This window comes from Falco cherrug, chromosome 10, assembly GCF_023634085.1.
Source record: "Falco cherrug isolate bFalChe1 chromosome 10, bFalChe1.pri, whole genome shotgun sequence".
NCBI classification, from domain to species: domain Eukaryota; kingdom Metazoa; phylum Chordata; class Aves; order Falconiformes; family Falconidae; genus Falco; species Falco cherrug.
Genome location: NC_073706.1, coordinates 34,283,898 through 34,296,630, shown reverse-complemented (window position 1 = coordinate 34,296,630; position 12,733 = coordinate 34,283,898). Strand labels below are relative to the sequence as shown.

General features: G+C 42.0%; 1 protein-coding gene across 1 annotated transcript in view; it reads right to left on the bottom strand.

Annotated features, from left to right (window-relative positions):
- PHRF1 (PHD and ring finger domains 1) overlaps window positions 1-12,733 on the bottom strand; it is a 28,074-nt gene that overhangs the window by 8,412 nt on the left and 6,929 nt on the right. The window contains exons 4-13 of the mRNA XM_014282862.3: window positions 11,406-11,632; window positions 10,352-10,435; window positions 9,246-9,364; window positions 8,213-8,313; window positions 7,499-7,674; window positions 4,826-4,955; window positions 4,331-4,464; window positions 3,307-3,494; window positions 2,383-2,502; window positions 237-391 (exon numbers count right to left, since the gene is read on the bottom strand). Coding sequence (XP_014138337.2) covers window positions 237-391; window positions 2,383-2,502; window positions 3,307-3,494; window positions 4,331-4,464; window positions 4,826-4,955; window positions 7,499-7,674; window positions 8,213-8,313; window positions 9,246-9,364; window positions 10,352-10,435; window positions 11,406-11,632 — 1,434 coding nt within the window. The remainder of the gene's footprint in view (window positions 1-236; window positions 392-2,382; window positions 2,503-3,306; window positions 3,495-4,330; window positions 4,465-4,825; window positions 4,956-7,498; window positions 7,675-8,212; window positions 8,314-9,245; window positions 9,365-10,351; window positions 10,436-11,405; window positions 11,633-12,733) is intronic.

Sequence of the window (12,733 nt, the reverse complement as noted above, 5' to 3'; positions counted from 1 at the left end):
AATCCTCCAGTAACATCTCAGCTCTGCAACTGGAACAGACACAAGTAACGCTAGTTCAGAGCATACACAGGAATCTTATTAGATAGGTTACTGCTGGCAGCTAAACCGAATCCACCTTACATATTCAAACGCTCAGTGAGGGTATCCCTACGTTTGAAGCTACGCAGCCTGCAGGACCAGGGCAGGCGTGGGTGAAACAAAGAAGTTAATTGCACTGTGAAGTGCCAGACCCTTACCTATCTTCTTTGCTGTCAGCGAACCGTCTCTGTTGATGACCACATCCGAACCACTCATCATGAGAAAGCTCTGTCCAGACAGGATACTTCCCAACAGATCAGGCACAGGGGCACCTTCTTCTTCTTGATCAGGACTCAAGGCAGGTACACTGCTTCTGCATGTTTCAGAGGGGTTATATTTCCTTTACTCTTACAGCACTTGTTCTATACACACACATTACATTAAAAAGAAACCAAAATCAAGGGCATAAACAGAGGTCAGCCAGGGAAGTTCACTTGTAGTTTTGGCTTCACTAGAGTCATTCAGCCCCCATCTCCCTCTGACAAAACAGGAGGTGAAGCTTTTACTGATTTTCCACAGCAACATTGGAGGATAGGAAAGCATGTAACCATACCAAAGACCTTTGGTAAGCAAATGCTTTTAATCTTATTTAAGAGTGGTGTTCACTGACTTGTGTATCAAGATTAACTTTCTACTGCATTTAAGGTGCATTTTTGAAGCGCAAACCATTGTTCAGCACTTCAGAGATACGTCCAGCCCAGCTGCCTCTTTCCCCCCACCAAATCATGATCACAAATGTATTCCTCAGGCCTATACTGCTATATAAAAAAATTGGTGCAGCTTGAACCACTGTTCAGCACCAGTCAGAATACCAGTCAGGTGCCAACTGGTAGGGTAGCCAAGAGCATGGCAGAGGAGGAATTACACTGAAAAACAGCAGCACACACAGAGAACAACACAAACACTCCCCTTTGTGCGTTACTCATTCATATGAAAATGATTTAACTGTACATTCCTCGTTCTTGAAATACAGACTGAAAAGGTCTGAGTGTTTCTGGTGTTGGGGTGTGGCTTTTAAGTTTCCTTTCTTGGCTTTTCTGCTGGTGGCATTTGGGGGTTTGCTTTGTTTGGGCTTTAAAAAAAACCCAAAACCAAACAACAAACCAACAACTTCAAAAGGACCAAGAGACCCAGCTCTTTGAGGGAGCTACATTTCATTTCCATATGACAGCAAAGCAAGCTTTCCAAAGACGATATACACCAAACCCCTGTAACAACATACAACAGAACAACAAAACGGAAAATCTTAAAAGAATTGGCTGCCCAGGCCAGAGCAGGGAAGGACCTGCAGTCCAGGCAAACGAAGCCTTTAGAAAAGCTGAATTTCAGCTAAACAGTTCTACCTTCTAAACAACGTGCTGCTCACATAACTCTGAGGACATGGAAAGCTTCCTGAAAGGCTTCCTTTAGGACTGAGATGAGAAAGGTAGAGAAATACTCCAAGTTATTAGAGACTATCTTAATCCTGAAAAACCAACCTTTGCCACAAGTCAGATGCATTAGAGGACAGCCAGGTAAACCTCTCACACCTTTTAACCACTCAAGCTGAGCTCCGTCCATTTCTCCTAGTCTTCAGCCCCCTCAGCCTTGCAGTTTTTGGTTGGTACCTACCCCAGTCATTTTCCCCATCCGTTTTCTTCTCATCATGCTCTTGCCTGTGTCCCACCCCTCTGCACTGCATCCTAGGCCCCAGCCCTGAAAACCCAGTGACTGCCAACGGGAGGCACCCAGCAATGCCCCTTGTCTCTGTGTGTGCAGACCCTGTGCCCCTGTGCCTGCCAGGGCCATCTGTCAGGCTGCAAAGCAACGGTTAAACTGCAGGATCAAACCAAGAGTTTCCTCTCCACTTTCTGAGCTCCAACAAACGGCAGAGGAACTGGGTGAGGGGGGTGCATCCCTCATCTCCCCTGGATGTGCAATTAGATTCCCTGGCCTTCCCAAATAAGCAAGTGGGTTTTTAAAGGTTAATGAGACTGGAATTTAAAACATACTAATGGGGTTACTAAACAATCCCAAAACAGACAGCAAGAAGAGCCAGATTAAGGTGGAAATACCAATGTGAATTATCAATGCAATAGTCAGAGCTGTTATGAAAGATTAAGTGCCTGTCCTTCGACTTAAAAAAACAACTATTGCATAAAATGCTGCAGTTATTTATCTACACATGTGCAGGCATGCATACACACAGTCTTTCAAAATATTCAGGGTAAGAAAAGAGTTAAACCAGGATGGATCACTCAGTTTGCTCTTTTGTTACTGTCACTAGACAATTAAGAAAAAGAAAATAACTTGATTGATTTTTACCTGGGAAGTCCCACAGAAATAGGTCTAGCTACAGGACGGTGAGACCTCAGTGCTGACTGGGAGAGAACTCTTCTTTTGGCACTCACTGGTGAATCTGCATTTGCTGGAACGTCCTCGTTACTGTGGGTAAAACACACGCACAAACCTTGGAAGTTTTTCATGTCAAATAGACAAGGTAGATAATATACCGGGACAGGTACAGTTAGAAAGCATCATTTGTTTTATTATAATATATTAAACAAAAGATTTGTGCAGTTTACTTATTTTCTGTGGCTACATAAACAGAACAGCATAACTCAGCCAGTAGAGATTCACATGTAAGTTTTTATTTTTAAAATATTAAATGGATAATTTCCCTTTATGAAAGGATCAAAAAGACTTATCTGTAAAAAAAATCAAATTTCACCAACAATAATTTCAGATGCCCCCGCCCCGACACCCAAAGCTTAAGAGTGACACAAACTACGGCATAGTAAGATTCCTCCTGAATTTAAAGTGTCTCGAAAAGTGAAGATGGGAAAAGGAGAAACACGGAAGATTCCACAGGTCCATTTAATTCCATGTGAAGTCACTGTTTATTGTATACCAAATACACTAGCTACCTTCACTTAAAATTAAATCAATAGAAAATGACTGATCAGGATCCAACTCCTTCAGATTCTAGCCTCTGAATAACCCCAAAGCTCTTAATTACAGGTTTGCACAAGGCTTATTATTTCAGCAGGCCTCTTTAAAGAAGGCCAATTCTTTATGAGCTCAGCAACTCAGCCAAGGAAATAAAAGAGCAGGCCAACGTGTTACTATGAGCTGTGTACCCAAAGCTGACTTCAGATGCACTCTACACTCTGCAAAAAGGCACATGTACAAAAACCGCAACGCTTGTGAAATGATCAGATCCCTGATCATAACCTGGAGAGATCTTACCTTTCATAAGGCTCCAACTCATGTGGAACTCCAAACACAGACAGAGAAGCTGCACCAATATCTGCTCTCATCAGACCAAGCGAGGGCTCTGCTGGTTTGTACACATAAGGAAGCAAGCCCCCATGCTCAGGTTTTCTAAGACCAAGAGCTCTTGCAATACGTAAGCGAGCAGAAACCTCATTTTTCACCTGCAGAGATAAAGAGATTGGGTTATTTGTATGCTAGGGCAGGTATGTATCCTGGGTTTAAAGCCCCAAATTCTTCACTTAGTTTAAGTACAGTCACCAGATTACTACTGTCAGTAGCAGAAGTGGTGTGTGTTTATGGTCAATATTTGTTTCAAAGTACCTATTAACCTTCTAACTATGGCCTATATAGTCACTTCGTACACAGATTGCACGTATCACATTTAAGTGACCAGATAAATTTCTAAAAATCTTTAAAGTCATCATTCAAAACTGTCAATTCCTTATTAAAGGCTGGAGGGATTGTTCTGGCTTTAGGATGTAAACTAGCTGAGGTAGCTGGGGACAAAAGTCAAGCTGGTGCAGAGTATTCAGTACAGCTCATGTGAGAACACTACCCACCGTGGGAAGGGATTCTGAGCGCCCTTACAGCGCATCAACTGCGTTTGCAACAACAGACACAAACATTCGTAGCCTATTAAAAAGCATAGGTGGTGGCGATTTTAACTGAGCTTGCATCAGTACCAAGAAAACACAACAGCTGAATGGCAGGGCAGAACACAAAGCCTGCACAACGTACTTTACAGTGTGACCCCTGCAGCTAAAGTAACCGGATTTGTCAGCAAACCTAGCAGACCTGCCTGGAGGTTGCAATTTGTTTCCGTGTACAGCGTCTTTGTGGAGTACACTGGATGCATCCTACACATACACCCACCAGAAAAAAAGGTCATCTGCTACCATTCAGTATTAAAAGACTGCTATCAAGAGACAGTATTTTTTCCACCAAATCCCAAGCTATAGTGCTTTTACAGATGGCTGAAAAAATGGCAGCAACTCACATGTGATCTTAGTCTCTTTTTCCCTCTTCTCTTCTTTATCGGACCCTTGTGTCTTTTCAGCTGTCTCTCTGAACTCCTCTTCCCAGCAGATTTTGCCCAAGTTCTTCTTTTGCGTCCGGCTTTCTTCTTCCTGCCTGATGGGATAAAACACAACCAAGTATCTGGCTAAGTGCTGGCACTGCATTTTACCCTGTATTCCCCTTTTTGTTCCCCCATGGCACACAAAGCACCTCAAGAAAATCTACAGCGTGCTGCAACAGTATGAAACGGCAGAGCTGAAAAAGTGAAATCACTAGGATGTATTTAGAAGCAACCTCCAAGACTCTTCTGGGTAAAGACAGTATGGGGAAAGAAGAAAATGCATGTGGTATACTTCTGCAGCTGCACAGGTGTGGCAGCATGCAGCCGATCTAGTGTTTCGTATGATTCAGGCTTATCTTCTCAAAGCTTTTATTCTTGCAGATGGGAACCACAGAAGGTGTCTGATGCCCTTACCTGTTTTTCTTTTCTGCCTAGTAGGAGCCCTCGGTGCAAGAGGACGCTGGTAGACGGCTGTGTTTATGCCTGCTACAACTGCCTCGATTGTTTCATCCAGAAGAGAGGGCGTGTGGTTCCCTGGCACGTGCTGTGTGGGAAATTAGAAGTTAAATGATACAGGTATCTAAAAGGTCAGCAACAAGTTAGCTATAAAACCACTTGATAAAAAATTCATTTAAGATTCAAATGAGAAGCACTCATGTCACCAAACTGCCAGTTAAGCAATTGTGTCACCTCTCTCACCTATTGACTATCATATTAAGGAGAACATGACCTCACTCTTCAGCCTAATTCTGACTCCTTAAATGAGAGCAATCCCCGAGATTGACATTCCCTCAACGAAAAAGTTCATCCAAGAACTTTCCCAAATCCACCTAACTGACCTCTGGCTCATCACGCAGCAAAGAGCCATGAGCAAAGACTGAAAAGCCAACAAAGTACAGGTCCCCTGGTTTTAAACTCCTCATTCTTTAGGTCAGATTTACCTAATGCTGTGAAACATGTCCAGAGGCAGCTTTTCAAACACACACCTCAGGGAACTCACTGGAATGGCACGTGTGAGTCCCCCTCCAGAGCATCACTTTGTTGCTATAAGCAGGGACTGCTCCTGCAAGGTTCAAATTCCTCTTCTCTGTACTCAGGGGTCAACCACATTTAAACAAACACATTCGAAGCATCTGGATTCTGAATGACCAGCCTCAGAACGCGAACTCAAAGCCTCCTTGCTGGGCAAACACAGCACGGGTTTGTTCCTTCCTTTGGTTGGAAAGACGTTGAGCAGGTTTCTCTCAACAGCTATGTTAAGTTGGCCATGCCTACACCAACCATATTCCTAAAATGTCACAGAATGGTTTGGTTGGAAGGGACCTTTAAAGCTCATCTATAGTCCACCCACCCTGCCATGGGGAGGGACACCTTCCCTGCCCCCTCTCCTTTCTTCAAGCAACCACAATGCAGCAAGAACTGATAAAGTTTCATTTAAGCATAGCAGATGCAAAGATCCCTCTGATGTTACATTATTCACTGTGTTTACTTTCTAACAGAGCACATGCATCGGATTCTTGCACATTTATGAAATGTATGCGTGGCACATACAGTAGAGGAGAATGACTTTAGAGTATCTTGCAGTCATGAAGAAGCTTCAAACTGCAAAATATTTGAGAACAGAATACGCCAACAGAAATATATGCTTGAATTCATCTTAGTACAGAATTATTTTTGCTAGGCTTCTCTGTTAGCGTCACTAATGAATGCTCCCATCTATTTTACCGAGCTATTTTATTAGAATGCCATTGTTTTAAGTGTCATGGGTGCTAAGAAATACTACATAAGGTTCTCTGATTTGGAGGAGAACACGATGGCGTAAGGAAGGCCCTGAACATTAGCCAAAACATATTGACTTTTCTAGAAGGACCTAAAATAGCGTGTCTAGCTAACCACCATTAGTTTAGGCACTTGGAGAACAACAGATGAGATACAAAACAAACTGCCTCCCCAAATACTAAAGCTTTCCAAGGATCTGAAATCAGCACCTCTCTATGCTTTGAGGACAACAGCAGACCGGCACTAAAAGCCATAGATAAGAGATTTCAAAAACTGTCCAAGCAACTTATTCCCATGGTTGACCATCCCCAAGGGAAAAACAATTCTCCTTACGTCAAGTCAGATCCTCCTCTTCCTCTCCAAAGTCGCAGAATTTCACACATTTCTAGCACATTGAACAGCAGCATTAACGAAGAGCCAATTAACATATCAGTAGTCGAATGGCAGTTATTTATAGGCTCTGCTGCCACACTACGTCACCATACGCTCCTGTGCGGTTTAAAGCTTTTTATATTTATGCAAGTAATGGCTAAAGCCAGAGGGCAAAGCAGGCAGGAGATTCCCCAAGTTTGGAAGTTCTCAGTTTGCAACTTATTGTTACATACATAAGGATCACATTCTAACCAACAGAAACATCTAGAAGCATCTCAGCTGCAGTCATCTGCAGTCAGCAGTTCAATGAGCAAAGGACTTGAGGGGCCTTGGGTATCTGGGATACTTTCCTTCATGGATTCTCTGGTACCTGTTGATGTGGTTGAACTCACACTGCCATATCTCTAAGGACACTATCATCTGGAGGTTTTTTTCTTCAATAAGAGGTTGATTTTCACAAATACAGAAACATTAAAGATACTAATTTTTCTCTTCAGTTTGGCTGACAGTGGCCAACAGGTTCTACCGCTATGCGGAAAGGGGTAGAAGAACAAACAAGCAAATATACAAATGTCAAATAAGCATGCCCTGTCTCTGCAGAAAAGCATCTAAAAAACCAGAAGTGGTGCACAAACTGTGCACTAACAGCCACTGAGAATAAAAATACAATTTTGCTCACACCTGAGATGATGAAAATGTGGACTAAGAGATGAAGCTACTGCAGATTTCAAAATAGAGTTTTGGTTATGGGCAAGTTGAGTGCTGCACGTGTTCTACATCTCAATTTAAAAGAACTCCACAGCTACCAACCATTGTGCTACATACAGTCAACACAGACAGCTGAGCTACTGGTGGAGGACGACGGGGGTACATGGACTTACTTCAACTCTGCCACAAGGTTCTTCCAGAGGCTCATCAGCCAATACTCCTCCATACCTGAATTTGTTGCGCTGTTGTTATCCGGTTTCTGTTCACCGTTTCCCTAACTCGTTCGCTCTGCCGAGTTCTGGCTATAACTCTGGTTCGGACTTGAGGGCGTAGCCTACTGGTGGTGGGAGTATCGTCAGCCACAGGGGCAGCAACCTCTTCTTCCTCGCTGACATGATCTGTATCTTGAAAGTAAAGATGCCCAGGTCACTTGTCTTTCTACAGGTGAAAGCATTTCAAGAATTTTGGACAACATATAAAATCAGTCTTCCTTTTCTTAAAGCAATCACCTCCAAAGGCAGGCATCATCCTCTCAAAGGGAAATGAGTGCAGACACCACCACTTCAGACTGTTACACAAAGACAATTTTCTAGGTAACAGAAATTGCTGCTACCTTAGCAATGTGAGGTCAGGATACTAAGAAATTCTTTCCAGCATAATACAATGCAGCTGCACTAAGGTGCTGGGCTTGCTGCAGGAAGGCTAAAGAACACTTGTAAGCAGTAGCTGCACAGGTTGTAACTGCAGATGAAAATCTTAATAAACAAGATCCTCTTATCAGTCAAGAGTTCAGCTTTTTAAATTCAAGAGAGAATGCCTATCAAAACAATTATTTAAAACATAAAACCAGGGGTTAAACGTTTCTTCAAAACGGCATATGCCCCACATCACCTAAGTCAGGAGAAAAATATTTACTTTGACTGGATACCATGAAACCCTTACCTGCAGCAGCACTGACATCCACAGGAGGGGCACAGGCTGGACAGAACCATTCATCTACAGGGACTTCACTCAGAGGTGGATTAAGGCATTCCATGTGATACCTTAAAAAAAAAACCCAATAAAATCAAAGTCAAGACAATGAGCTGCTTTACCAAGGAAAGAGAGCCTTTTACCTCCCATCCACAAGCTACATAAGGCAGACACATTTTCTTAAGTTTGAAACTATGGTAGAAGCAGATGCTTCTACCAATCTCCAGAGAAACAATGCCACCTAATAGTTATATAAGGGTCTTCAATTCTAGGTGGTGTTTTGATCACTTTCGGCTCAAAAAAACACTCAGAAAAGTGTATGTTTTCCCCTCGCTGTGTGGTGTACTGCTTGCCATTTGAACCCAAGCTGCAAGAAATGTGCAGAGCCAAAACTGATGGCGGTGAAGAGAAAGAGAAGCACTGAGGTGCTGGGGAGACAGGCACTCAGGAACAACATCAGTTTCTTGCAAACCAACATAGTATTAAAGTGTTCCTAAGTACCAGTGATATTATTTTGCAGGACTAGATGCAAGTCAGCTGCAATGCCTTGTTACGTTGAATAAACACACGTTGCGTCCCATGTCATGATTAAGGGAAGCGGTGGTAAGCATTTCTGCCTAACTGCACACGCTAGGCTGGGAGAGCACCGGCCAGTCCCTGGCTTCATAGAGCTGCATGCAGGACCACTGCTGACTGCCAAACACCATCCGACCGAGAACCACGCTGGTTCTTATCGAATCTCAAAGGGATAAGGATGCTGGTCCTTATCAAATCTTAAAGGGAAAGAGAAAATGATGCTCCCTTAGGTAGGCTTTTCGAAATGTTCTCCACCCAACAGGCTGAGCAGCTAGACTGAAAGTCTCGCCAACCACTCACAGAGAAGTTACCCAGAGAAATCTTTCAACATTACCCGACTTGGGTCCTGTCATTTGTTAAATTCTATTTGACACGTGTTAGTAGCACAGAAATTAGCAGGTGCTACGTTCCTTTCAGCTTTTCTTACCCTGCATCACAGCCATCACACAGCAGCAGGCGATCCTCGCGGTCACTTCTGCCACACACCTCACAGAAGGTTGGATCATCCTCTTCATTGCTACCCTGAGTTTTTGTCTGAATAATAATCTAAATAAAAAGAGGGATTCACATTTTATGCAGAACGTGGGACTTTTTAAAATCTATTGTCACGTTAACAATACCTGCAGCAAAATCTAAAAGTGAATGAACCAAAATGGCTGATACATACCAGAACCTTTGTTTAGTTCACTCAACACATCTAGGACATGATGAAATGCTTGAAAACATCTACTGAACTTGTCTACTGTCAGACACCAACAACTATAGAAAACTGCATTGTAAGAACACGCAAAATCAAAATTCCCAAATAAGATCAAAAGTAGTCAAACAAGCAAAAAACTCACTCAAAAACAAGACAAGAGAGCAAGCTTCAAGTTTTTCCCCCCTAAGCGTATGATTTAAATGTTAATTCACACTCCCGTTAAAATACAAACACAATAATAAACCATTAGTTTACGAAAGCAGAGCATCAAGCTCCTAAATGTCCCCTGAAAACCAACGTGTCTCTGATATTAGTAAAGAGCAAAGACAGCTCTTCAATACTCTTGTGTGAGAGCACTAGCACACTCAGCCTGTGCCTTTAAGACCTCTACTATTGCCTTGTCTCCCTCTCCCCTTAAAAACCCAACCCCTGCACAGTATAGCTGGTAGCAAGACATAAAGATACGACGTATAACCTGGATTATTCCCATTCACAACAGCGCTTGCAGTACGCAGGACACTTTCCCCATGGTGACAGGCTTATCAATGCAGAACAGCTTAGAGTCAAATGTCCATTATGCAAAAGAGGCAGCTATAAAAAACACCCTTTTTGCTATCGGAAACGATGCCACGCTTCAATCCACACACAATACTGCAGGAAACGTGGTTACGGAGGAAAAGAAATTCTAAAGGTTCCTTAAAAGGCAATCGCAAAATAGGAAAGAAATAATTCATCCAGATCCCAAGTATCAGATAAACGTGCTGGAAGTGTAAACCTCTGAATAGCTATTTCGTGGCCACTGGCCTTGTTGTTTGCTACAGTAAAACATTTACCTGTTCCATGATGCGACCACCATAACGTGTCCAAATGTTAATGGCCGTAAAGAGGATTCGATCCACTGGACAGGAGTTTGCATTCTAGAAAGAAAAAAAATATTCCCCATACAGTTAATAAGCACATCTCTTGATTCAATTTTAAAAAAGAAAATCTTCAGTCATTAATGCAGTAAGCATTAAATTAATGTGGTAGTCATTCTAACAGCTATAGGTCTTTAAATATATAAAGCACTTATATTTTAAGTGCTGACTTACCTGGTTTACAAACAACCTACTGCATCAGAGAAAAACTGCATCTTTAGAAAAGCATTTATTACGCTGAAGTCATTTAATTATTATTCAATTGCCAAAGCAATATCAAAGTTCTTCCAAACACTGCCTTGAAACAGTGATCATGTTTTAGGGCATTTACTTTCTTTTGGACAAATGAGCAACTGGAAACGGCTTACAAATATATTCAGTAAGAGTGATTTTTTTAAAAAATTATTTATTTGATTGCCACTGGTACTGCTGCACGCACAGTAAGTTTTGTTGCAATTCTCACCCTGGATTATGGTTATGGGAACTACACAGTTAGGTGGCAAGGAACTCTGATTAAAAACTGAATTCAGAGAAAACTGCCGATTTTAGCAGTCAGTAAACTTTTCCGTGTTTAAATGTTCACTGCTGCAACAGACCCTCATCTAATGGCCACAACACAGAATTCAACAAGAGATAGATATACAGAGAAATATACCCCCACACAGAGAGAAAACCAGTATTACTGGTGTCTTGAGTAAAAGAATTTTAGATGCCTAGAAACACTTGCTTGTGACACTACAACTTTCAGAAAACAGAACAGATCAGGTTGGCTACAAGCAAAACAGATCCACATTTCACAAACACGAATCCTGCCAAATACAGCAGTAACACAAGTCCGTGGTTAAAAAGCTTAAGAAAGCAAATATAATATTACAGTGTTTTGTTCTCATTACAGCAGAACAGCGCGATAAGAGGGAAGAGAGCAGAGCTCACCAGAAGGCCACAGGCCATCAGGGACAAACCAGCTCACCTTAGACCACTCCACGATGCAGTCCAAGCAGAAGTAATGGGAACAGTTCTCAGGAGTCCCCACAATCTGACCTCGAAACGTGTTGAGGCAAATGGGACAGCTTTCACCTTCCTCATCAGAGGAAGAGCTCAGCCCGTTTATAAGTGACTCGAATTTCAGAGAAGTGGTCATTTTCCCCACAGCGGCCCCAATTTCTTCATCCTCTTCTACATCATGGTCTTCACAACCTTAAAAAGCAAGAGATGAAAAACAACTCGTGTGCTGCAGGGCTTCAGCAGCAAGGGCAGAGGGGGCGGGCAGGATGGGGTACCAGTTCACAGAAAATTCCAAGTAACATTTTACAGGGCTGCAAGGGCGAAGTACAGCCTCCCCAGTTCGAGGCGATAATTTCTGCTGTTTTCTTTTTTCCTAAATCCCTTCACTAAAAAGCAATGGATTACTCTGGCAAAAAATAAAGCCTGATAACGTCACTAGTCTTGCAAGAGATTAAAAGGACAGACAGCAGAAAAACAACAGATTATCAAAACAACAAAAGAGTAGGATGTGTCAGGCTACCACTGAACACCGAAGTTAAAAAATAAAGTTATAATAAAGTTATCGTGTATCCAACTTTATTTTTTTTAGACACTTCAGAGGACAAGAAGCAGCAATACGCTCACCTGCAAAAGAGCAGATTAAAAATTTCACCAGTAAATCATGATTTTGAGAGTCAAGAGGTCTGGGTGTCTAGCTGCAGATTACTTGAAGAAGCTTGGTTTTGGGTAAAATTAATTTTCAATGCTCAGACCACATTGTTGAAAGGTGATTTTATTTTTAATACAAAATACAGAGATACGTGTGAGCCCTTCCCTGAAACCTGTGAATTAAGTTAACACTTTCAAGAAGCAGTGAAATGTTACCTAAAAAACATTCTCACTTTTTGATTTTTTTTTTTATTTGTTTGGGTTTTTTTGTTTGTTGGTTTGGGGGGTGGGGGGGTGGTGGCAGCTGTTGTTATTTTGCTGACACTTTTCTAATAATGAAAATGGGGCCCCTTGTCTTTTATCTTTTCTATGGCAGTCTCCTGTCTGGACATAGCAAAGAATACTCTAAATGATGGATTAGTAAAGCTTTTTGGCACCTGGTGTAAATTCTTTAGTCTGTGTTCAAATCAGTCTAACTAGTAACTTGGAAAACTGCTCTTGCCTTCCCAACAAGCTCTGATGTAATAAAACCCCCTCTATTTTTGTCTATCCAAATAATAATTTCAGCGCAGCAGTTTCAGCAGTACATGGACCTACACAGCATGTTTTCAGTAAAATTAACAGATCCAAGTAACATCCACATTC